Genomic DNA, 25649 nt, shown 5'->3' with positions numbered 1-25649 from the left:
GGAGATCTTTTTTTTAAAAAAGGAATGGATTTGATTGGATGTGTTCTATTTTTAATTTCTGCTTCTTTTTGTTTGTTTTGTTCTTTTAACTCAAATACACATGTGTGTGTGTGCAACAATTCTTTTGTTTGTGGGTAACCTATCAAAAATTCTAATGCAGTACCGTTGGTCTAACTATATTGTTGATAGGACTTTAGCTTACTTCAAAAGAAAGAAAAAAATGGGGTCCACGTATTGTTAAAGAGCCTGTGAAACATCGAACCGAGTTTTTGTCGCTTTTAACAAAAAAAAAAAAAAAAAAAAAAAAAAAAAATCACACACACACCTCACATACATGAATATCCTGGAATCAATGATAAATACACGAGTATTTTTTTTTTTTTTTATCATTGGGTGGGTTTTTATTTTTTTTTTAAAAAAAAAAAAAGCTTGTTACTGTCAAGATTTCTTTTCCAGAACGTGGCATTTCATAGCACATACATGTGCCGCACCCCAAAGTAATTTCTTTTTTCTTTTAGAACATTATCATGTTCTTGGCAGAACGTATAGAATAAATGACACGCTTTTTTTTTTTCAGAAAAAAAAAAAAAAAAGGCTTGGCTTGATTGTACCATTTTTTGTACAATAAAAATATTGTCTGAATTCAAAATGTGCCACTTGTAACTGTCATGTTACACCCCACCTGAATTAAATTAGGTATTTATAAAAAAGAAAAAAATTAGCGAGGATCCATCCTTTTTGCGGGAATGGTCTTCATGTAAATAGTTACTAACATTTTATGTAATGTGGTCAATGCTTATCTATCTACAACAACAACAACAAAAAAGGCTAATGTTACAAGAATAACAGAAGTTTATATTACAATATTCTAATTGTGGGACAGAAGATAATTTAATAAAATTCTTTTATTCTATTGCTAATATTTGATAACGCTGGTTTTTGTGCTAACTATTATATTGTTCGCCACTTTTCTGGTGTATGTAACATATCTGGGGTGACAAGGCACAGAGAAAAATCAGTTGCCCCAAGGTTGAATGTAGTTTTTGCTCTTTCATCATTCTTTAAATAGTAATCATTTGTCGCTTTAGGTCGAGATTTGTATGCAGTTCGCAATGTGTTTTCTGGCTTCTGTAAACGGTATAAAATTTTTGCAAAGACTGGATAAAGTGCTCTACTGTTTACTTTTATAGAGATTTTTTCAGCTAAATGTTGGATCCAAGCTTTGGTATCCCATTTTATTTCTTATATAGTGTTTTTTGTGAATAATTCGAATTAAGAATGATGTAATAAATTTTAAAAAGTAAAATTATCAAACTGCAAAAATAAATTAAATTATTTATTGTACAAGAATTTGTGTTATCATATATATGCAGGGTAGCTGGACATCAACCATTGAAGTACCAGATTATACTGATTCAATCAATATTTATATTGCTTGAGATAAGCCTTGTATATATAAGCTGCATTTGTTTTGTAATTCTTTGATATGGTGCAAAAAGCTGTTGTAATCGAAGTCTTTGTGAACAACCCTCCTTACGCTTCTGCTTACCGTACGATGATCTTTCTGCTGAGTCTTCATTGTAAATTAATACTTCTGCATAGGTTTGATCAGAATCAAAAGAGATAAAAGAGGTGCTATTATTGTTTTCAGTTGTTGAATCTAATAATTGTTAATGTTTCGTTATTTCATCAATGAAATTATTTATAAATCCATCGATGGTAAAATCTTTCTGTTTAAGTCGATTTTTTTTTTGTTGAACCCATACACCTGATGCTGGAATGACAGCTTCTGTAAGGGAAGCAAAGTGATTACTTCTTATTTTTTTGCTCATAGTCTTTTTGGATTACATTTGCAGTGCCTGTTATATGTGTTTTCTTCAGAGGCTTTTAGTAAAAAATTTAATCATCTTTGATTTATCTTTTCGCCTTACTTGAGTTTTATGCCCATTTCTTTTGGTACAGAAACTTGACTTCTTCCTCAGCATAACTAGGTGAGAACGAAGCCAATTATTGCTGTTCGAGCAATAGAGCTTCGAGGGCGCTTTCTCATTCACGGAGCCTATTTGTAGCAAATATGTTAATATTTTGTGGCACACAAATGGAGTAAAAGTCAATGTTGTTTGTGCACATTATGTAATATTACTTTCCCAGCATGGCTATCTTCCAAAAAGTAAAGGTATCGGCTTATGTCTTACACCTTCTGCTGATTGTAGTAAATATTTAGTGTTTGACAACAAGTATAAAAAACTGTGTGTACATACTTATTTTATCATCCCCTTGTGCTTTGCCCGAAAACGGGCAAATAAAAAATGAAAAATCGAATTCAACGACATATAATTGATACACATCATATATATATAGTAAATATTCTATTAAAGTTGCCTGTTCAAAACAGTTTGTATCTGTATGTCGCAATTTATTTTACGAATCATGATATATCACCAACTGATTTGTAACCTCTCATATATTCTTGATTAAAACATGTTCAAAACATATTTGATGACAACTTCTCAACTATCACTCAATCGTTGGCCATCTAAATTACTTACAACCTATAAATACTGATTATTTAGCTCAAGAACCAGAGGTCTGTGTTAACCCTAACTAATATGTCACGCTAGCCAATACCCCTTTTTATTGTAACTGATAGTTTTACTGTGTACTAATGTTTTTTTTTCTTTTCCTTTTTCTTTAACATAAGGTCATCGGCTTCGATATATAACCCTTCATATACACAAGTAAAGACTTGAAGAAAATGGCCATAAAGTTATGCTAGAATGAGAATCCCATACAACACTATCGACGTTACAGTTTTTCATCACCATAATACAAATACAAAAGCCAAGTAGTTCGTAATCACTGTTCAAATTTGCTCACAAATATTGATATAGTATTATAATTTACAATTCCATCGATAATGCATTTTTATAACCCGTGAATATCATACCTTCTTTATTGCAACAAATCAGGAACAACAACAACCCACTCATCCATTTAGTTATTTTCATAAAACGGTACTGTCCCGAAAAGTGTTTTCCATTGACTACATTTGCACGAGAATATATTTATAACTTTTATCAATAATATTATGTTTTTTCTTTATTATCCATTTTTACATGTCATTTTTCATTCTACCCTTATCTTTTGTCATTTGTTCGCGTTTCGGGATTGGAACATACAATAATTGAGTTGCAATCGCCACAATTTTGCATGAAAACTATAAAATATAGCCAATCAAATTAATTTCACGTGGTTATCACGTGATTTATTTATCTCTAAAACAATGTGGGTTTATAATAAATTACAAATAAATTTAACATGAAGCCTAGCTAGCTCAATCGGTAGAGCGTGAGACTCTTAATCTCAAGGTTGGGGGTTCGACCCCCCCGTTGGGCTTTCATTTTTGTTTTCCCCCATCGATTGTGGTGCGCCTAGACGTCACGATATATTTTTATTGATCATACTGTTGTTCGTGTAATGAAAGTATTAAACAACTGTTAATTACGACATGAGCCGATGAAAAAAAAAAAATTGTAATTATCATTCTCTCATGTTGTAGTCGCGCGATATGAGAACGTATTTTTTGAGAATTTCGGATAGTAGTAGCGCTGGAGCGCGCCTCTACAAGAAGATATAGTTCCCCCTTGTATCTCACGGCTATTACTGTATAAAGAACGAGTTCAGGTCAAAAAAAAAATGTCAAAATGATTTGATCAGAGCGAATTGAGACCTCACACTTTATTAAACTTGTTTAATTTCAAGCCATCGAGGTCCACTATCAAGGGTCACGACTCCAAGAAACCTTCCCTGCTCTTCTCTTTCAAAACGGTCTTATATATCCCTGAACAGAATGAGTATTTTATCAATTAAAAATATTTGTGAATGGTTTGTTGAATGATGTCGAGGTCCTTATTTCTCATTTAATTACTATCACGACACGTCCTTTTTTCATTTTTCAATCCACAGTTATACGAATTTGAAATTTCTCCAAGTCAGTTAACAATACTCGAAAAGACTCTGGGATAAGGACAGGAACCAATTATCAATAGCTTCCATTCTATTACCATCTCTTAAACACCTCTTATACTCTTTTTATATGTACCACTTAGGTTACCGGTAGATTGCAGTAGGGATCTATCTAAGCTTATTGTTGTATAAAACTTTATCCTACATAAGAAAGGCCGGAATTGACTGATACCGAAAACCCAGCAAACCAATTTAAACTAATTTCACTCGCAGTTATTGATAAACTGCACACAAGTATTATATGGATTCATTTGAAAATAAGAGAATTTCTTATGTTGATAGCAGATTCTGCCACAATCAATAGCGGCTCAATATTGACCATGTAAAGCTTTTTATCATTTACAAGATTTTAGCGATAAAACAAAGAACAACATCAAAGGTTACAGCCTCTAATTGTAATGTCAGCTCAGTTCGACTCGATTGATCCAGTTTTAAGAATGAATAAAACTGTCTCCTTTACTTGGCAACCGGTAAAAAATTAACTTCGATTAAAAGGTATGTATAGATCTTCGATTGTATCATCTGTCAAAAAAATGGAATTTATACCAAGTAGGACGATTTTCATAAACATGTTTGTACGAGGTGAATGTTTTCCACGAGGTCCTCCTGTTTATCCGACGATTTCAACAAATGGCAGTCGTTGATTTATAGAAGTATGAGATGAAGCACAGTGTATAACATTAAAAATCAATCCTACTTTTTTAATTTTTATTTAGACTCATGAATCTAATGCGTGTTTAATAGGGACCTTGGTTAGAAAAATGGCATATTCTCGGTTGTATGGTAGGGCCGTGAAATCCATTGGCAATGGTGCGTTGGACGGATGATCAAATCAATATGTAGCAGGGCCAATTGTTATTTATTCGCACAATTCAATCAATTTTTTTTTTCTTCTTTAACCTCCCCCCACTCTAAAAAAAAACCTAAAAGATGGCCGCCACATATACACAAGCCGAAGTTGATAAGCACAACACCAAAGGTGATACTTGGATGATCATTCACGAAAAAGTTTATGATGTCTCCACTTTTGCTGAAGACGTAAGTAATTTTGTCCCTGTAATTATTTGAACTTTGTTAATTAAGCCTCCCCCCCTTTTTTTTTTCATTTGTTGCCAGCATCCCGGAGGTAAATCCAACATGTGACAGACCGATGGATAGAACCAGACATACTAAATCATTGTTTTATTTTGACGATAGGAGAGGAAGCTATCTATGATGAAGCTGGTAAGACAAATGAGCGAGATAAATGAGGCTGAAATGGTCATACTGACACATCATTAGGTAAGGATGCCACTGAGTCTTTCGAAGATATTGGTCATTCCGACGAGGCCCGTGAACTTTTGCAAAAGTTTTACATTGGTGAATTAGACACCACTTCTCCTGGTGTAAGTACCATTTTAACTGTTTTGACATGTTTGTTAACTTTTTTTTTTTGGCACATTTTCATAGGCTGTTAAGCCAACCCCAGTTCCTGTCACCCGCATTCCCGAAGAAAAGCCTAAGGGATCGTAAGTTTTTTTTTTTTTTTTTTTTTTTTTTTTTCTCTTCAGGATGTTTAACCAGTTTTTTTTAGCGTTCTCCGTGTTCTTATCCCTGCCGTTGTTGTTGCTGGTATCCTTTTATACAAATATGTCATTGCTCCTCAACAAAAGCATTAATTTTTTTAAATCATTATTATATTACATTAAAAAAAAAATGGCCCATTGTTTTGTAAAAAAAAAAAGAAAAGAAAAAAAAAAGCCTTAAAATAGATTTATTATGCAAACGAAGAAAGAGAAAGAGAGAGAGATAAGCGTTGTGGGGTCATGTTTTATGATTGATTGGCCACATGTTGCTCATCAAAATGTTGATAGGACTAAGGCGTTCCCATAGAAACCGTATCCATGACGTGAAGTTGTGCACACAAACAAGAATGCCGATTCAGAAAAAAAAAAAAAGAGCCTATTTTATTGTGTTTTCTATCATACGAAAAGATTACATCATGCAGCCTACTCATAATCGAGGGAAACATATTAAGGAGCTAATCTTTTCCCATAATATAAAAATTCCTATATTGGTGATCTACAGAAAAAAGTTCACGCATTGTTTAATGCACTAACCCAAATAAAATCCAAAGTATCACAAGTTAACAGGCCTTTTCTCTGGCTTCTTTTCTCAATTAAAGTATGTCCGACAACAATTGACTCAACTGATAATAATCAACGTGTATGAATTGCCCCCCCCCCCCCAAAGCAACGAGAGATTCTTATTTGTAAAATACGAAAAAGCTAGAATCATTATGAATGAAAATTCTAAAAAAGTCTAGATATTTTTCTATGGGTTGAGGATGATGATCCAACAGGACGATCTGGAGCCAGCAGAGCCTAAATGCCGCGAATATCCGATACCCATACCCCTTCACTAACAGACAATCTACATAGACGTATAGCTCAAATGCCCCCACATTCGAGTAACCAAAAAAAAAAAAACATTGTTACAAAAGTGAACACTGTACCACTAACTATTAGCAACAAGAAGTTTCAACTTTTAACATTTGGCTTATAAAATATGCTCTAGTAGCTGACAAGATATTCCCAAATGAGTGAAACGAAGCATCCGCTGCTTTTTTTTATCAAATCCAGTGATTTATTAGACAGTTTACTAAAAAACTACGAGAAAACAGTCTGATTTACACGACCACAAGACTTTGCGTCACTTGTCACAGAAATGTGAAAAACAATTACAGTACCCATAACACAAAAGGATAACAAAATATAGCTGACAGGTCTTGTGGGAAATTTTGATGAAGAATAACTCAGCTGGTTAAAATATATGACGATGATTAATCATTCGAGCAAAAAAAGTAATACTGTCATTGACCCAAAAAAAAAAAAAAAGGTGTGGTCAATAGATGAACGTACAAGCAAAAATGTCATGAGATGAAGGGATTCTTGTTGTTCCAATGAAGGGCGCGCAAAAATGCAAAAAAGGTAGTTTGTTTGTTGTTTGATATGGCATACCCATCAATTCTTCTAACATACACACAATACAAAGAAGACTTGTGATATAAGGTTCCATTTGTACCAAACTATTGATTCTACCACCACAGATCAAACCAGCTTACCAGTAATAAGATGAGCATTTACATAAGCTAAATACTAATCACGAAGACTGCTTTGTAGAACTGATTGGTCAAAAACCCGGATAAAACGAAGGATGGTATTGTTAGTTGATTATTAAATCTTTAGATATTAAGAAGCGCGCTGCATGGATTTAATTTAACAAGGGCAATACTAATTAGAATCCATGTACGATCGAGTAATGATATCTTGTAGACTGACATAGAATATACGATTAAATGTACTCTTATTGCCGAGTCAAGGCTGTTTCATCAACTTTAAGCACAGTATGGCGTGGTCGTAGAAAGGAGACACCCCTTAAGTTGTAATTTCAAAGACATTAACAAAACTCCAAATTTTTTTATAGATGCTATATTTGGTCCTAGCGTGACCAAGGCAATATTGGAAATTTCCCAAGGTAACAGCGCCATCGGAAAAGAGAAAGGGCCCAGGTGAAGCCAAAATACCAAACACAGGAAAAGGAGTGTCACCTTTACCGACCATTACTTTAACTTTATTATGCCTAGCACTTTATGCAATATGAATAGTTTAAAGAGTTTACAAAAAGGCATTAGGCCATTGTCTATTTCCAGTTTACTGCTTAGAAAAAAATAATACTACAAGGTCCATTTCACTGTAAAAGATTATCATTGCTTTGTATTTATAAAAAAATCAATATAAAGTTTTGACAGAGAGGAATTAATGAATAATGTGAACGACTTGACATTATTCAGCTGTTGTCCTAATTACAAACAGCGAAGGCAAATCGACTAAAGTTAGAATGACTGCTCTCGGTGTCAATAAATTCATACTCTTATTTTCAATTTAAGAGTTTTCTATCGAAAATGAGCCAATACCATATTTCCTGTATCTTAACGATTCAAGTCAATTCTTTCGTTACATATTACTATAGGTTACAGTGGATTACTGTCGTAGCAAATGCCGATTCACTTTAGATTCAGTGTATTTATAGCCTGTCCTCTAGTAGTTAGCAACCAGCGTTGGTTGGTGTTATAAAAAAGAAACACCGGCACAATTTTTTTTTTCTAGGCAGTGAAATGGAAACGGATCGGTGGAAAGGAGCTCGTCTAAATTTAGCCAATAAAAAAAAATCGTATATTAGAAATGGATGACTTTGATTGTGTTTATCCTCCCTGAGATCAATCCTACTGTACAAGTCTGGTCTGTTTGCAAAAGATGAAAGTAAAGAAAGGAGTCACTTTTACATAAAGAAATTCTATCAGCGAAGATAAGGGAAGATAAGAGAAGGGAGGCTTGCAAGGCTTTTGCAGATAATTAGTAACAAACATTTTATGACTACCTGAACAAGAAACTAATACCGTGTAGTATTTATTTATTGGTACTTTAAAAAAAAGAGAGATTGCTTATATTCTATCTAGGCTAGTGCATGATAATATTATAAAAGCAGTGCTAATATTTTCGGGAAGTCCTGTAGCAGGATAGAATAGATGCAATAGACAAAAAGCGAACATGGTATAGTATGTTATTTCAATGGAATAAATTCAAACCTTAAATTTTTAATCAATAATATTTATTTCTGATTGACCTGATTTGTATCCTTCCCTATTTTTTTTTTTTTTTTTTTTTTTTTTGCATGTCTTGCATAATTAAATAGTTACATGTGGTAGCATATTCCGTTCATGTTTTTTTTTTGAAAATACACAAGTAAAAAAAAAAAAAAAAAAAAAAAAAAAAAAAAAAAAAAAAAGGGAACGAAAAAAAGGATAAGAAGGGTTTTCCGTAAATGTTAATCACCGCATGACCCCAGAAGAAAAAAAAAAATCTAGCGTAACACCAGATAAAGAAGATACTGGTATTAGGTGACACCCGGTTATATTCTCTTTTTAGACAAGTGAGGGTAAGGAGAAGATTTACTAGAGATAGTGGGGTGTACGTGTCAAATAGAACGAGTGTCCGTGTACGTATATAGCTCTGCCCTTTCCCATGACTATTATACAATAATGTACACAAATCGATAACCTCACATGGCCCATAATCCCCTTTCATTAGCAATATATGTTAACACATGCAGATTCTACCCAATAAGAGCCGTTTGATCATCCAAGGCTATATAAATCTTTTTTTTTATTTCCAATTCCTTTATCTTTCTATCTTTTTTCTTTATATTTTTTTTTTTTTTACTCTTTATTTACATTTACCTCGGTTTAACCTCGAAGCTTATTTTATCTTAACAATGTTATTTGAGTCACACCAATTTGGTAAGAAAAAAAAAACAACTCTTTTTTTTTCTTATTGTAATAATCTAATATAAAATAAAAGATACAAATACCATGCTTAATACCAAAGACAAGTCGGATAATATGCCAGCTTCCATGAAACATTACTATGATAGCGAAGACGATGACGAAACATTGGCTACAGCTATTGATGATTTATCAAGTCTACTTTTATACCCATCGCATCCTTTGATCGATACCGAACTATTCTTAGATCAAATGCAAGATCCTACAAACCCTCATATCTCTCAATGTCAAAATACTTACTTTATGGATGGCGGTGTGCGATTCATATCTGTAGGTTTCATTTACTATCTCATTATTACGTAATGTACTCATCTTTTTTTTTTACTCAGCTGCCTACATTAGGTAGCAGTAATACAAAAGCAACGTCACCTCTATCTCGTATATTCGAAGAATGGCTAGCAAATAAACTCTACAGTCATCCTAATAAGATGGTCAATTTAAATAACTATCAGCAAGATGACGATATGATGGCGATAGATGAACCCGAAGATATTTACAATGACCAATTACCAATATTAGAAGATAACATTGAATTATTATCCGAAGATATTATAAATATATTCAAATCAAGAAAAAGAGCACTAAAAGGTCTCTCCAACATTCTAATCAAGATTAGAACAGGACATGTATATACCTATCATCAATTGGAAAATGGCCAACCATTAATAACTGAAGATATGGAAGACTTTTTCCAACAGTTTCCGCTCTTTGTGGAAATCCTTATATACGCAACACAAGAAGAACACATGAACAATGAAGAAGACGATATTAACTTTTTACTGGTTGTTGAAAATACCACTTTGAATCCTGGAGATCCTTATAAAGCAATGGAAAATATTCAATTTTAATTATTAAAAAGTAGTTTATTAAGACTTGTCTTGTTTATTGAATATTTCCCAATCAGTAGCCTAGTGGCGTCCCAAAATGTCTAACTAATCTACTGAATCAAGCTAGCTCTTTTTTTTTTCTAAAAGAAAAATGACAAGAGCCCCATTCCCGACAAAAAAAAAAAGTCATGCACGGTTTTATATTATACTTTTTACAAGTCTCATCTTTATGCTACATCCGGTTTATAGTTGAGATTTGTATATGACAAGATTTTTTTTTTTTTTTAGACGACGAATTACATCATTCACTTATTTTGACATATCTTTACGACAGTTGGTACGCTAAGTTCCGATAAGATTAAATATTGAAGCACGTCATAACGTACTTTTCTTTAACATTTTCTTTTTTGTTATAAATCCAAAGGATTACTGCTTGCAAGCTGCACATGTATGCACCGCATTATCACTGGAATTTATAAGCTTTTTGATAAAGTATTATAGATGGATAATGGGCGTGTCTAATTATAGTAGTAGATAATGCGGTTACTTTGGCGTAATTAATTTATACATATATGCAAGGAGCACCCGTTGAATATCTTTCCCAAATAATACACAAGGTCCCATTTTTTTTTATCTCGTCCCTCTAAAATGGATCATGGCTCGATTGAGTAAACAGGCGTAACCTATATTCTAAGAATACTTTCACAACAATAAGTTTATCATGTAACGATCGACCTGTCTCTATGTCTCTTATCTAATGTACATATTAAGCTTAAAAGATAGTAAACACATTTTCCAAAAAGAATATGAAGCTCAAGATTGTTTTCATCTAAAAAAGCACACAGAAAAGAAAAGAAAAATCTTATCGAGAATACAATACGTTTTTTTATATGAGCGTATCTACAACAGAACAACATGTGAAGATCACTTAAGGTACCGTGCTCAACTTCATTGTATGCATTTTTTTCTCTCTCTCTTAACCACAACTAACACTAAGCCGACCATTCAAGCGCAGTGATACACACTGTCATTTGATTTAAACCAGGTGGCTTATGGAGAGATCAAAATGGATAAGAAAGACCGGGTAAAAAAAAAAAAAAAAAAAAAAAAAAAGAAAAAGAAAAGGACTAAATATTTACTTTAGAGAGCTGATAGCTTAGTGTAATGCACTTCTGACGCTTTTGACTAAAATGTCCCTTGTTTACAGGAACGGTTTTATCGCACACAAATTATGACGCTTCTAACAAATAAACAGGGTACGTCCTTGAAATCACGGTGCACGTCTTAAATACCTGACGAGCGACTGATGGGACTAAAACACGGTGCCTCCCAAACAACCGGTTCACCTCTACTTAGCAACCCAAGCCATAAACAATAATAATAAAAAAGCTGTTTTGAAATCATCCGTAGAGATATCACATTGGCTCGATTCGAATCAAGATAAACAAAATCATGTGAGTTAAGGAGACAAAAAAAAAAAAAAAAGGGAGGGAAAAACGCACTGTTGTCTTCCAGGCCAATAAAAACCCGAGGCTTTATAATATCCCTTTACATGACACGCTCCTTAATTCGGAATATCTAGTTGTACAAGAACTTCTTGGAGGGCATAAGAAAATGATACGAACTAGTGATAAAATGTGTTGTGCTGTGGAATGGTATGTGGATGCCAATCCAAATGATATATTTAGGTTATCTACGAGCATCATATTACTCTTTTTGGTATAATGCATTATTTGGATATCTGATCCACACACATTCATGATTATCGACAGGTAGCAATAATGAAAATTTGGTTGGCGGCCCAAATTACTAGCAACACAGATGTTCCAATCAAATGACCTTATTGATACCTCTGATCGCAATCTTTTAATACTTTGTAATATATTACTAAACATTCATGCTCCTTTTAATACTGATTTCAGTTTATGATTAGAAGCTAAAAGCTAGTTTCCTTTTTTTTTTTTTTTTTTTTTGATAATCGTTTCATTAAAGGAATAGCACTTCCTTAATTAAATTATGTTGTCATAGGTTGCAATTCACATCATCATGTACATGGATCTCCTTTTAGTTTTTTTCCCATTGGTACTATACTTAGTTCTTGAACCGTGCGGATATCTTAATACACTAAATAAAGGAAACTTGTGGATGGGTAATACCATAGTGTGCATAATAAGAGTAATCCTGTAAATTTAGCACAACAGACATAGTTTAAATTTTCAAGGTAAATGAAGTGTGTTACTTATAATAATAAATTTTGTACCCTACAATGCCTAATAAATGCGCTGATATGAGCCTGAAGTTTGTTATCTCTCACAAGATCGAAACTTGATTTTTTCATTTTTCTTTTTAATGTAGAACATGTTTTTGTATTAGATATAATGTTAATATATTCTCCACAATATTATTCCCTTTAAAATTTTTTAGCACAACGAATAACAGTAAAACACGCCTTTTATAAATCGGTTACTGTCAAATGATCCTAAGACCCTATTTTGTCTTAGGATAGACCCCCTTAATATCTGACCAAATATTAACTTCCTTTCATTGTAATAGTAAATTGACCATCTGGAACCTCATCAGGACTTGATAAATTAACGTGTACCATGTAGCCAAAAAAAAAATATGCATCCAATACAGTTCTTTGTCTAAATATGAACGTGAGCTTCTTTCTATTGATTACAGTGGTAAAAGTAACTTGTCCAGATCGGAGTTCAATTCTCCTCCTATTATAACCAACAAGACTGTTTATTGAATGAGTGGCGGCAATGACCCTAATGGTTGAATATATATATATGGTGTAATCATAGGCCGTACCATGTCCTACAGGGACGATGTACCTGTATACAATACTTGCCAATCGTGCGCGGGGAGTTATATAGTCAAGAAATATACTGGATATGGTAATTTATTAGAATAACAAGTAATTCAGATCCTTCTACAACATTACATTAAGCTTTGTGATAACATGTCATTTTTGGCAGATGGTAATAGTCGACATGTGGGACATGTGGTGTGGGTAGCACTATATTTGTAAGTCCCGCCACCAATTATTTAAAGAGGCCAATTCTTGATTTTTACTGTTTTTCTTTTTTATTCATTCATACACAGCAAACAGAATTATAATGACAACTTCACATTATATCACATTAGGAGTTACTGAAAAAGCAACTTCCTCTGAAATTCGTAAGGTATGAACGCGTCTTAATATTTTTATTTTATCAATGTAACTCATTTATTTTTCTTTTCTTAATAACAGGCATATTATAAATTGGTAAATACATTTTCATTCAAATAAACCGACTGCGTAGCTAACTTGTTTATAGGCTCAAACTTATCACCCTGATAAAAACCCCAATGGAGCCGAAAAGGTAAAACTTTTTTTTTTTTTTTTTTTTTATCTGTCTCCTTTCATGACATTGACTTGCCGTAGTTCAAAGAAATTTCGAACGCGTATGAGATTTTATCTGATCAGGACCAAAAAGTGGCTTATGATTTAAAAAGAAAACGCGCAACGGATTTCGATTTCGAAAGTTTTTATGCAAGTACTCCTCCTTATACCTCAAGACCACGACGCAGGACGCCAACTCCACCAGCTCCACCAACTCCACCAACTCCACCACGACCACCCAGCCCTCCACCACCACCTCCTAAGAGTAAGGCGTTGTTGATATAAAATGTGGAAACTCCGCTAACAATTTTTTTTTTATAGGATCAGACTACCACATCCACACTACTGCGGAAATCTCTTTAAAACAATCATATCTCGGCGTGAGCGCCCTCAAGGTTTACTACAACCTAAAGGTGAATTGCCAAACATGCCATGGGTAAGCAAAATGATATATATATATAAAAAAAATTAGCATGATAATAATTTTGAAATAATAGTAATGAGAATACTGCTCTCTTTACTGAGGGTTGTGTGACTTGCAAGGGTGTTGGATATGTTCAAACCCGCTTGAGTGATAATAGAAAGAAAGTATCTGTTTTATGCTCTAGCTGTGATGGAGCAGGTGTAAAAAGTTACAAAAAGAAATGCCAGACCTGTCTTGGGGCTAAAGCGACTCGTGTCAGTGTGTTGATTCCGATTGCGAAAGGCATCCATTCCGGCCACACGATCAAAGTGGAGAACTATGGCAATGTCATGCCCGACAACGTTACAAAGGGCGACTTGCTTATCAAAGTGACGGTCGAAGATAAATGGGGCTGTTTCTCGCGTCAGGGAGACACCTTACTTGCTTCCATCGATATTAAACTACGAGATGCTCTCATGGGAGTGAATCGAAAGAGAGATTTTATTAAACATATGGATGGCCGCCCATTGAATATTCAACAAACCCCCGGCACAGTGATCACACCCGGCATGGCCTTCTTTCAGAAAGGTGAAGGTATGCCCCTATTCTCTGATACAAAGGACAACAAGGGTGATCTTATCATTAAATTTAATGTTATCTTTCCTGCACACATCAACATTCCCAAGGATTCATACGTTCGAGATGAAATTGATATTATGTTCGAAACGGAGGAAGAACGTGCGATCCGAGAGAACACGATTGTTATCGAAGATGACGAAGACCAAGATGATGATATTAGTTCACGAGACGGAGATACCAATGAAGAAGGGGATATATCTGTAGATAGTACCGATGGCGCTCAGAACGAGGCCCATAGTTTAGGAGACGACAGTGAAGATGAACTGGTATCAGATTCTGTAAACGATCCTTATGACGATACAGAAGCCCAGTTTTATGATTGTGATGATCGTAGCCACTCGGATTCAGGAAGCTCATACTCTCATTACAACGTACACGAAATCGTTGATAGTGACAATTAAGATACTTGAAAAAAGTCCATCAGTATTGAATATGATATGTATATATGAAACGAAGAAATGTTTTTGGTAATTCAACAAACCATACCCATACATGAGCGTCATGCCTCGTATGGAAAGTATTGTGATTTCTAATGGCATTAGTAACACACAGTAGTCAATCAACAACAATTGATTGACGATTAATTAAAAATAGTTTGTGCATTGGGGACAGTCTTGGGAATAAGTGAGTGGGGGGGGATGGGATACGCTTAATTTTTCATTGTCTTTGTTTTGAGTTCCATATATCAGACTTTTCGTTCACTATTTTGCCTTACTTGTACCAACTATGCATTTTTATTGTTACTACGTAACTACTCAGATGTTTGCGTTAAAGAGAGTATATATGTTTAATACGATTACACTTCAGTTATTGAGCGGACCAATTCATTCCTTGATACGACTGAGATTTTAATTATTTGAGGGACAATACAGTTTTTACACTTAAACTTACTTTTTTTTTTAGATCCGTATATAAGCCATTTGAGAACATTTTACTTTATTGGATTGTCATATTTTGAAGCCCTTGCAAGCTATTTTTTATCATTATTAATAATACAGTGCAATGTCAGATTTACTATTATCTACTTTCTTATTTTAAATTCTGATTACTGTCAATAATGCAAGTTTTTTTAAATACTGTGGCCATCTATGATCTGTGTTAACCACACAGAAAAAACATGAATGTGAGTTATGGACAGTCTCGTATAGGGTACTAGGGTTGGAAGCGGTTTTGAGCTTCCCCCAAGGCGCGGGCAATGTAATGTAATCTTTTTTCAAGTCAATTTCCTACCTAGTAATGTTTATCTTAATTTTTTTTCAGTCTGGGATCACTCCTCCGAGGTTTTTTTTTTTCAATGCTAAATGAAAAATGAAAGACCAAGTTATTTTTTTACCTTGTTCATGCATCATGCAAGCTAGAGGGCGGTTATTTGAAGGATCGTAACTCATTTTGGTAAAACCTTTATTTTTGTGATAAAATAATCTTTATGACCTCAATATACCTACAAGACCTCCTCCTATATTTTATGGACAATCCTTTTGGTATACCATAGCTTCTTAACGAATCCCACCCCAACTTTTACACTTAAAGCTATCTAGAATAAGGTCTGAATAATACATACTTGCTGTCTCTCCTTACAATCGGGGTTTTTTCTTCTAGTGACCACCTTTTTCGAAGTTACTTTAAGTTTGGTAGAAATTCAGTTATTTCACTTTCTTTTTATTTTCTTTGCTGAAATAAGAAATCAAAAATGGTAGTCGTTTCACATTACACTACCTTAGGAGTACCCATATACGCAACCAAAAGGGAAATCCGTAAGGTATGAAGACTTATATTTGAAAAGAAAAATCTATATTGATAGCTTGTCTTTTTTGTTGTTGAATTGAATAGGCTTATCATAAATTGGTAAATGTGGTTTCCTTTTTATCAATAAAAGATGGGACACTTAAGCACACTTGAATAGGCACTCATTTACCACCCAGATAAAAATACGGAAGGCACCGAAAAGGTAGTCATATACACATCATAAAGTCTTTTTGGATAGCAATACTGACTTTTTGTTGTTTAAATGATAGTTCCAAGAAATTACTAATGCGTTCGAGGTCCTCTCTGATCCTGAAAAGAGATTTATTTATGACTGCAAAAATAACCCTCCAAATCCAACAACAGACGGTAAATTAAAATATAAATATGTAAGACTGAATACTAAAAAAAAAAAAAAAAAAAAAAAATGCGTAGAATCGGAATATGACATTCATACATCAGCCAATATAACACTGGCCCAAGCTTATACAGGTGTATATGGGTTGACAGTCTCTTACACTATGAAAACGAATTGTTTGAAATGTTACGGGTAAAAAGAAAAAAAAATTACTTTACTAATTGATGACGAGTATATTAATTCTTAAAGCCTTTTAGTATTAAAATTAATGTAAAGATGCCCCAAGTCTGCAAAGCATGCGACAATACGGGTCGCTTTGCGACAAGTACAAACAAAAAAAAAAAAAGAAAGTATGTATCGATTGTGTTGAATGCAATGGTACGGGTTCCATAAACTGCTTTGCCGAATGCCCTTACTGTCAGGGACTCGAAATGACTAAAACCAGTGCTTTTATACAAATCCCAAAAGGCATAGCGAACAAACATCAATTAAAATACTACAACCTTGGTAACTATCTACCCGATAATACAACTAGAGGATCCTTATATGTCACAGCAATTGTTGAAAACGAAAGTGGTTATTTTAGGCGTATAGGTGATGATCTATACGCACTTGTCAATGTTTACCTGAGAGATGCTTTGATGGGGGTGGATTTGAATAAAACAATTAAACATCTTGATGGCAGTCCCCTCATTATCGGTCTAGAAGAGGGTGTGGTGATAACGCCTGGAATGACATTAGTAAAAAAAAACGAAGGCATGCCAATTTACAGTGAAACCAACAGCCAAAGAGGAGATCTATATATCACCTTTGAAGTCAAATTCCCCACAACGATCAACATCCCCAAGAGTAAAAAAGTGAGAGAGGGTATCGATCTCATGTTTGAAGCAGGAGAAAAAGAGGCAATGCAATCAATGTAGTCGGAGATGCAAAAGAAAGAGAAATACACAATTTGAACTCGACGATCATACACAAAAAAAAAAAAAAAAAAAAAATTAGTTCAATGCCTAACATTTGATTAATAAAGTAAATCTCAATAGTTATCTCTCCATTTTTAAAAAAAATGTAGCAGAAAATTGCAGTGTTGATCACACATCATAGGTATTTAAATAGGTATCGCGATATCTCATCCTCACAACAATGGGCATATTGCTTCTTTTCTCTTTTTTTAAGCCCATCATTACCCTTACTTGCCATTATAAATAAAACAAATACCTTGTTTATACTCTTTTTTCCATCTTTATTACGCTTCCATTAAATTGGGCGTTATACTTTCAAATTGTCCAATAAAGGTTCATTTAATTGCAAAAAGGGTCTTACTTAAAACGTGATACAGTGCGCAGTTCAAATCCCGAGACTGTGTTTTAAAAAAAATAAAAAGAGGTCAATTTGATTTTTACTGTTTTTATCTTTCAAACATTCAAAAAAACAGCATTAACACCATGTTTGTCTCCCATTATACAACCTTAGGTATAAACAAGTCAGCTACTTCCTCTGAAATCCGCAAGGTAAATACGCGTTTTTATTATTTGACATTTCAAACCCTCCCTTTTTTTTCTTCTGGAGAGGCATAAATAGAACGCGATTCTAACCGTATATTGTTTCTTTGAAATAAAATTAGGCTTATCACAAATTGGTAACTATAGAAATTGTTTCTTGAACGAAAAAAAAGATGTATAATTATTAATTTGATAAATTTTTTTTTTGTATAGGCGCAAACTTATCACCCGGATAAAAACCCTAACGGGCTTGAAAAGGTAATTCCCACACCTCGATAACAGTAACAAATATTTTAACCCTCATGCATAGTTTAAGGAAATCGTCAACGCTTATGATATTCTTTCTGATGCTGCAAAGAAGCTTGCTTACGACCAGACGAGAGAAGCGTCGTCGTTTTTTAGGGCACCCAAAGCTCCTGAAGCGCCTAAATATCCTCCGCCTCCACCAGCATCCGCAGTAAAAAGTAAGACACAATATATATATATAAATAATATAAAAGAGTAAATCTGACAATTTCTCTATACAGAGTCGGATTTCAATATTCGCACTTCCACCAAGATTTCGTTAAAGCAAGCTTACATTGGTGTTACAGTCGATGTTTGGTACAACATGAGGGTGAGCTGTCAAGCTTGTCATGGGTAAAGTATTTAAAAATAAAAATAAAAATAAACACCCATATTCATATTTCTTTTTCTTCTTTAGTCAAACAAATAAGTACCAATCAATTAAAATATGCGGAGGTTGCCGTGGTACAGGCCGAATGAACTTGTTTACATCGGTGCCAAATTGTCCTGACTGTGACGGAAAGGGTACTAAAGTCAGTTTAATTAAATGCCCCATATGTAAGGAAGCCACAACACGATCAAAATTAAGCATCCAAATTCCAAAGGGAGTCCGTCATAATCAATCTCTCACTTACTTTAGCAATGGTGACTATTTGCCTGACAGAACAGCCAGAGGTGATTTAATCGTTCAAATAATTATGGAAGACGGGGACGGTATCTTCAAACGTCAAGGCGATGATTTATATGCAACGGTAGAAATTACTTTGAAGGATGCAATGATGGGTATTCAACCTGGTCATTGTAACTTAAATCATTTGGATGGTCGTCCACTCCATATGAAACAAGCCCCAGGTATGGTGATTTCGCCTGGCACAAAAATCATACATAAATATGAGGGTATGCCGGTCTATATGAAACCCGACTTCAAAAAGGGAGACCTTCATATTACATTCAAAGTGGTGTTCCCAACTACGATTCATTTACCCCAGTCACAGTATGATATTGACTGTGTAAATCGTCTCTTTGAAACGGACGCCGAACGTAGAAAGAGAGAAGAAAATACAGCAAAAAAAGTCGATAAAGATCTCAGTCGGGACGATGAAAGGGCTAATTTACAAGAATTATTGTCAAATGCATTGAATATTCTCAAACTTCAAGATCAAAACGAAAAAGGAAGCGAAGAGTGGAAAGAGAAGCAAAGATTAGCAGAGAAAGAAAAACAAATTAAGGAACAGAAAGAAAGAGAGATCAAGGCAGATCTAGAAAGACAATTAAAAGAAGAGAAGGAACGACATTTAAAAGAAGAAAAAGAATGGCGATTAAAAGCAGAGAAAGAACGACAATCGTTAGAAGAGAAAGAAAGACGAATCAAGGAGGAGAGAGAGCAATACATTAAAGCTGAACAAGAGCAAAGAGCAAGAGCTGAACAAGAGCAAAGAGCAAGAGCTGAACAAGAGCAAAGAGCAAGAGCAGAACAAGAGCAAAGTTTAAGATCAGAACTAGAGCAACGTTTAAAAGCAGAAAGAGACCGAAGAATAAAAGCAGAATATGAGCACAGAATCAACGCTGAACAAGGGCAAAGATTGAAAGCAAAACTCGAGCAAAAGATCAAGGCGGAAAGAGACCTTCGACTAAAGGCAGAACGAGAGCACAGAATAAAAGCAGAACGGGAGCAAATATTAAGAGCAGAACAAGAACAAATAATAAAGGCAGCAAAAGACCAAATATTAAGGGTAAAGCAAGAGCAAAGAATAAAGGCAGAAAGAGACAAGATATTAAGGCATGAACACGAGCAGCAGATCAGAGCTGAAGTAGCGCGACAAATATATGCTGAGATAGAACGACAAAGGAGAGCAGAGGAGAAAAGAATGATGGAAGAAATGGCTAGGCATGATTTATGTAAACGCAAGCGTTGTATGGAGCCTGAGTCTGAAGGGGATGATTACAGAAGGAAAAAATGAAAACTTTGTTACACGCATTAGGGCTGATTTTTAAATTTTATTCACAATACGTTTATGTCAAATAAACTTTACTATTTTTCGAGCATCACCGTGATGGACTGAGCGATAACCATTAAACGGTAACACACAGTAAAAAAAGAAAAGAAAGGTAAAACGTCATAATGTCCTGTTACAGAAAAATAAGCCATAAAGTGTTTTTCATTGGTGTTCCTAGCTTCATCAGATACATGATTGGTTCACGGTCGCTCCCCGCATTTTGAAGTCCCGGATTACCTATAAAAAGATTTGGCATGTTGACTTTTTTGGATTTCCTCATTTTGTTTTACTCTACAACTAAATGACCAACTCACTTTACTCAACATTAGGTGTTAATGAAAAAGCTAATCCTCCTCAGATTCGTCAGGTAAGAGCCACATGTACTTTGAAAAAGAGTTTTTATAACGAAAATAACACACCAATCTGTCGGTTCAAAAAATAGGCTTTTCTTGCGTTGGTAACAGACAATTTAATATTTTTTTTATCCAAACATGATGATTGTTTACTAATTTAAAGACATAGACCCAGTCTTATAATTCTGACAATTCCGAAAAGGTAACACGTTTTTTTTTTTGTGATTGATGTGGCGGAAATAGTCATAGTAATCTGTCTTGTAAAATATCAAGTTCAAGGAAATCAGTGATGCGTATTGCATTCTTTCGGATACTCACAAAAGATCAGCCTATGATTTAGAAAGAAAAAAAGCCATTGCTAACACCTCTGAACACTCACAATCAACATCCACCGAAAATGCTACACAAGTAGGCGCTCCTGTATCCAAAGCAGCCGCAGTAGCAAATGCAGCCGCAGCAGCAGCAGCGGCAGAGGCAGCAGCAGCTATAGCGGAATCCAAAGCAGCAGAAGCGGCAGCAGCCGTATCAAAAGCAGTAGCAGCAGAAGCAGCAGCAAAAGCAAAAGCAGCAGCGGCAGCGGCTATTAACAGTATGCAATTTTTATGATGTTCATTTACGTATATCTGACATGCGACTCACTCATTTGATTTTTTTTTCTTATAAAAAAAAAGGATCTGATTACCGAATTTTTACTTCGGTTAAGATTACCTTAGCTCAAGCATTTACGGGTGTTGCATCTTTTTCAATTTCGTACGACCAAAAGATAGTCTGCCAATCTTGTCAAGGGTAAGTTAACAACAACAATACAAAAAGTAAGAAATAGGGATTCGTATTCATGCTACTTTTTTTTCTAATACAAGACAAACATGTGCCTCAAAACCTATCTGTGAACCTTGCGAGGGATTAGGCCGTGTTTCAGCTCTTGAAAAACATATCACGCTTTGTCCAAAATGTAATGGCACAGGCTATAAAAAGGGAGCTCCGAAATGTCAGACATGTAAAGGAGTAGTCACTACGCGTGCTATCCACCAAAATGTGACGATTCCAAAAGGCTTGGTTGATAATCAAGAATATATTATCGCTAACAAAGGTGAGTTTTTACCGGATGGAACACAAGGTGATTTAATACTACAAATGCAAGTGGAACAAGCAAGTGGAAACTTCCAGATATTCGCTAAAGGCTTGCATGTTAATTACGAAGTCAGCTTAAAGGATGCCATTATGGGTATTCCTAGGGAACATGCACTTATTCACTTGGATGGTCATCCTTTATATTATAAGCAAGCTCCTGGGGCGGTCATTGCTCCTAATAGTCACCGTTTATTCCCCAATTGGGGAATGCCTATATATAATGATCCAAATGGCGCTCGTGGGGATCTTTTTGTCACATTTAAAGTGATCTTTCCTGCCAACATTTGTCTTCCAAATTCTCAGTATGTCATTGACGGTATCCATCAAATGTTTGAGACCGAAGCGGAGCGTAAATCCAGAGAAACAGTTCTTACTCGCCATCAAGAAAGAACTAACGTAAAAGAACTATTATCAAAGGCCCTTGATATTCTCGGTCAAGATTGTAGTAATAAAAGAAAAAGATGATAATAAATAAATTAATTTGTAGAATAAAGTTTCATTGTCACATATGTAACAGTGTTGGGATGATAAATTTATGCCTATTATTGCCTATGCATTGCGTTACACAACAAATGCAATAAGCTGGTTTTTAAATGCAAGCAGTAAGAAAAAAAGTGTCAGTAGAGTGGCACAGCCACACGAGGGAGCCACTGTATGGAGATTATATAAACACATCCCCCTCCTTTGCACAGTCACGCAGAAAACGTGGGAGAGAAGGGGAGCCGTACCAAAAAAAATTAAGCAGTGCATTGGGTGGTTGGGGGCTGATCCTTTTTTTTTTCGTTCTCTTCCCCTTTTCATACACTCTCTTTCTCTCTCTTTTTTTTCTATATATAGTTAATGACCAATGCACTAGATGAGACTTCACATCAGGTGTTGTATACCAATGCTCAACCTATAAAGATTAACGTAAGTCTGGAGGCTGTTTCAAATATAAAGAAATAAACTAAAAATAATTTGTTGTTTGTAGCCGAAACAAACTCGTAAAACACAAAAAAATGTCAATAGAGAAGAGAGTAAATCTGGATTAATTTGTTATTATTTGAATAGAGCATGGACCATCCTCACCTGAATTCAATAAAGGCATGCTAAGGGAAAAATTAAATTGAATTGCATGAATAATATCTTTTTCTTTATAGAATCCATGTTTATATGTGACGATAGTGTATCTCAATATTCGATCGAAGGCTACCATGGTGACATGAATGATGATTCAACCGAAAAATCTCATAGGTAAAGTAAAATAATAGAGGGGATTCCTCATTTGGGGATTTATATAAATTAATCTATTTTTGGTGGGGTTACAGGAAACAAAAAAAGGGCTTTTTCGAGCGTATGGGGCTCAAGAAAAAGACCCCACAATATACGACCACCGTCTTGGAAGAACAACCTCAATTATCCGACGAAGAAGAAGAAGATGACGATGAAGAAGAAAGTTGTTCTTCTATTTCATCTGTAGAAGAAGATATTGCCCCACCCGTCAGTATATCATCTGCTCCCACTGTCATATCACATCATGATGGCAAATATATCAAGACAAAGACCAAACACAAGAAATACAGTCAGGAGTTTGCTCGTCTCATGCTGGCACAAACCATCAATACTTCATACAACGAACAGACGGATCATCAACATCGTCGTATGTCGTCCGATTCATCAGCAGAGCCTAACCCTAATCATCCTTATGGTGCTATCTGGGCATTACGCTTTAGTAAAGATGGAAAATACTTGGCTTCTGCTGGTCAGAGTTGTGTTGTTCTTCTCTGGAAATTACTGTTGAATGGAGAGGAATCCATCAAAGTATTGGATGAAGCACCCCATATGGAATATAAGGGTCATACAGCAGATATCCTCGATCTTGCGTGGTCTAAGGTAAATTGTGCTTTTAAAGCAAGAGAGAAAGAGATATTGATGAAATGTAGAACAATTTTTTACTTTCTAGTTCCATGGATAATACAGTGAGGTACATAATGAAAATGACTTTTTTTTTATGTGGGAATAAGATGATTGAACAAGCACTATAGATTGTGGCACACCACACAAAAAGATTGTCTCTGTGTATTCCAACATTTGAATTTCGTTACTGCCATTGATTTCCATCCTAAGGTAAGCAATTAAGAGAAACCTAGGTAACTTTAATATCCATGCTCAACACACATGTAAAAAAAAAAAAAAAAAAGGACGATCGATTTTTCTTGTCAGGCTCGATGGATGGAAGAATTCGTATATGGAGTATTCCCGAAAAACGAGTGGCGTTTTGGAACGAAATTCCCGACAACAAATTAGCCACAGCAGTTGCTTTTACGCTCGATGGTAAAACCGTCATTGCAGGTTCGCACGACGGTCATTGTTATTTCTTTGAAACCCAAAGCTTAAAATATAACACACAAATTTCCGTCATGAACGATACTTCCAGTAACAGAAACGCATCATCTAAGAAAGGCCCGAAAATCACAGGAATTGAAGTCATGCCCGGTTTACCACCTGGCGATGAAAAAATATTGATCACCAGTAATGATTCTCGTGTACGATTGTATAATATGAAGGATAAGAGTTTGATGTTTAAGTATAAGGGCGTGGAAAATACCGCGTTACAGATCAAGGCCACGTTTAGTGATGACGGAAGATACATCATTAGTGGATCTGAGGATTGTCATACTTATATTTGGCGAACGGAACAATCCAGTGTCAACTCTCCTTTACATCATTTACAAGAAACCAGAAATAAAGCCATGTCAGCGTTGGGACATGTAGGCGAATCCACCCTAAGTGGCTTTGGTAGCTTCGATAGCCCATCACCGCAACAACAAACACGGATATCCAAATGGCTTAAAAGACGAGGAGGAGGGGATGATCATCATCATCATGCCAGCAACAAGATTCGTAGTCGAACCGAGTACTTTGAATCACATGACCACGTGGTCACCAGTAGTATTTTTGCCCCAACAAAGACACGACAATGGGTGGCGAAATCACGACAAGATACCATTTATAATAACACACCCATTAATTTGCGTCGCATGTCTACAGCCAGTAGTGGGGGATCGCTTTTATTTAATGAAGAAGAGGTCTATCCGGATGGACATATCATCATCACTGCAGATTACCGTGGTTTGATTAAAGTATGGCGTATTGATTCGGGGTCCTATACCAATCATGCAACCATTGATACCCAGACATCATTACTTTCTGAATCTGCCACTTTTAAACCTTCCTCTCCCAAAGTGAAAAGAAACTTTGGTGGTTTATTTGGTGCACGAAATAATAAAAATTGATATATCAAACACCAATCCACAGATAGATAATGTGCATGTATATATATATCTCGTATCTATACTTGTTGACAATAGACTATTTTGATCGGTAGCTTCATACATGCGGCTTGTCTATGATACATAATGTGGACCTTAAAGTCTATTTGAGGAGACTTATAATGCTGGCGTGGAATAAATACTGTCCTTTCTTAATTAAGTCTTGTCGATGATTTTCCTAGTCTTGTAAGAAATGATTTAAGTTTTTTTAAAGCTGATCCCAGTGTTTTTGAAGCTGATCCAAATTTAGTTTAAGGTGATTCCACTCTTGTTGAAGGTAAAGTCATTTTGTAAGTATAATTTGAT

At 35.0% G+C, this 25649-nt stretch overlaps 8 protein-coding genes and 1 non-coding gene across 9 annotated transcripts; 8 read left to right on the top strand and 1 right to left on the bottom strand.

Annotated features, from left to right (window-relative positions):
- Positions 1-931: 931 nt before the first annotated feature.
- On the bottom strand, positions 932-4056 carry EV154DRAFT_590858 (uncharacterized protein; the record flags this gene model as incomplete). Its single annotated transcript, XM_051606886.1, has 9 exons — positions 932-1220; positions 1550-1660; positions 1769-1835; positions 1932-2059; positions 2735-2872; positions 2948-3043; positions 3136-3217; positions 3506-3663; positions 4002-4056. The coding sequence occupies 9 exons, from the start codon at positions 4054-4056 to the stop codon at positions 952-954; spliced, it is 1104 nt and encodes a 367-aa protein (XP_051462639.1). The 3' UTR covers positions 932-951.
- On the top strand, positions 3324-3396 carry EV154DRAFT_t13. The gene has a single exon. It is a non-coding gene; the product is annotated as a tRNA-Lys (tRNA).
- Positions 4057-4745: 689 nt separating the features above from the next.
- On the top strand, positions 4746-5792 carry EV154DRAFT_492731 (cytochrome b5). Its single transcript, XM_051599707.1, has 6 exons — positions 4746-5064; positions 5143-5152; positions 5224-5250; positions 5308-5411; positions 5476-5534; positions 5600-5792. Exons 1-6 carry the CDS (start codon positions 4957-4959, stop codon positions 5682-5684), a joined length of 393 nt encoding a protein of 130 aa, XP_051462638.1. The 5' UTR covers positions 4746-4956; the 3' UTR covers positions 5685-5792.
- Positions 5793-9339: 3547 nt separating this feature from the next.
- EV154DRAFT_476590 (uncharacterized protein) lies at positions 9340-10257 on the top strand (the record flags this gene model as incomplete). The annotated part of the gene is made up of 3 exons (XM_051598045.1): positions 9340-9364; positions 9426-9679; positions 9739-10257. The coding sequence occupies 3 exons, from the start codon at positions 9340-9342 to the stop codon at positions 10255-10257; spliced, it is 798 nt and encodes a 265-aa protein (XP_051462637.1).
- A 3081-nt stretch (positions 10258-13338) lies between these two features.
- EV154DRAFT_456417 (uncharacterized protein) lies at positions 13339-15524 on the top strand. Its single transcript, XM_051597377.1, has 6 exons — positions 13339-13424; positions 13493-13507; positions 13560-13604; positions 13667-13889; positions 13946-14060; positions 14122-15524. The coding sequence occupies exons 1-6, from the start codon at positions 13359-13361 to the stop codon at positions 15065-15067; spliced, it is 1410 nt and encodes a 469-aa protein (XP_051462636.1). The 5' UTR covers positions 13339-13358; the 3' UTR covers positions 15068-15524.
- An 826-nt stretch (positions 15525-16350) lies between these two features.
- Positions 16351-17687, top strand: EV154DRAFT_547555 (uncharacterized protein; the record flags this gene model as incomplete). Its single annotated transcript, XM_051604763.1, has 4 exons — positions 16351-16425; positions 16497-16511; positions 16682-16778; positions 17044-17687. Exons 1-4 carry the CDS (start codon positions 16357-16359, stop codon positions 17685-17687), a joined length of 825 nt encoding a protein of 274 aa, XP_051462635.1. The 5' UTR covers positions 16351-16356.
- Positions 17688-18178: 491 nt separating this feature from the next.
- On the top strand, positions 18179-20712 carry EV154DRAFT_258614 (uncharacterized protein). The gene is made up of 6 exons (XM_051594648.1): positions 18179-18275; positions 18389-18403; positions 18480-18524; positions 18577-18730; positions 18794-18905; positions 18970-20712. The coding sequence occupies exons 1-6, from the start codon at positions 18210-18212 to the stop codon at positions 20510-20512; spliced, it is 1935 nt and encodes a 644-aa protein (XP_051462634.1). The 5' UTR covers positions 18179-18209; the 3' UTR covers positions 20513-20712.
- Positions 20649-22541, top strand: EV154DRAFT_258598 (uncharacterized protein). The gene is made up of 7 exons (XM_051594647.1): positions 20649-20660; positions 20727-20915; positions 20991-21005; positions 21071-21103; positions 21175-21490; positions 21573-21687; positions 21762-22541. Exons 2-7 carry the CDS (start codon positions 20850-20852, stop codon positions 22495-22497), a joined length of 1281 nt encoding a protein of 426 aa, XP_051462633.1. The 5' UTR covers positions 20649-20660; positions 20727-20849; the 3' UTR covers positions 22498-22541.
- Positions 22542-23367: 826 nt separating this feature from the next.
- On the top strand, positions 23368-25307 carry EV154DRAFT_411733 (WD40-repeat-containing domain protein; the record flags this gene model as incomplete). Its single annotated transcript, XM_051595475.1, has 5 exons — positions 23368-23904; positions 23955-23995; positions 24057-24138; positions 24213-24557; positions 24636-25307. The coding sequence occupies 5 exons, from the start codon at positions 23368-23370 to the stop codon at positions 25305-25307; spliced, it is 1677 nt and encodes a 558-aa protein (XP_051462632.1).
- Between the last annotated feature and the right edge of the window lie 342 nt (positions 25308-25649).

The sequence above is a fragment of the Mucor mucedo genome (genome assembly GCF_025094135.1).
Source record: "Mucor mucedo strain NRRL 3635 chromosome Unknown EV154scaffold_6, whole genome shotgun sequence".
Lineage (NCBI taxonomy): Eukaryota > Fungi > Mucoromycota > Mucoromycetes > Mucorales > Mucoraceae > Mucor > Mucor mucedo.
Note: the sequence above shows the minus strand (reverse complement) of the source record. Positions and strands in the feature narration are given on the sequence as shown.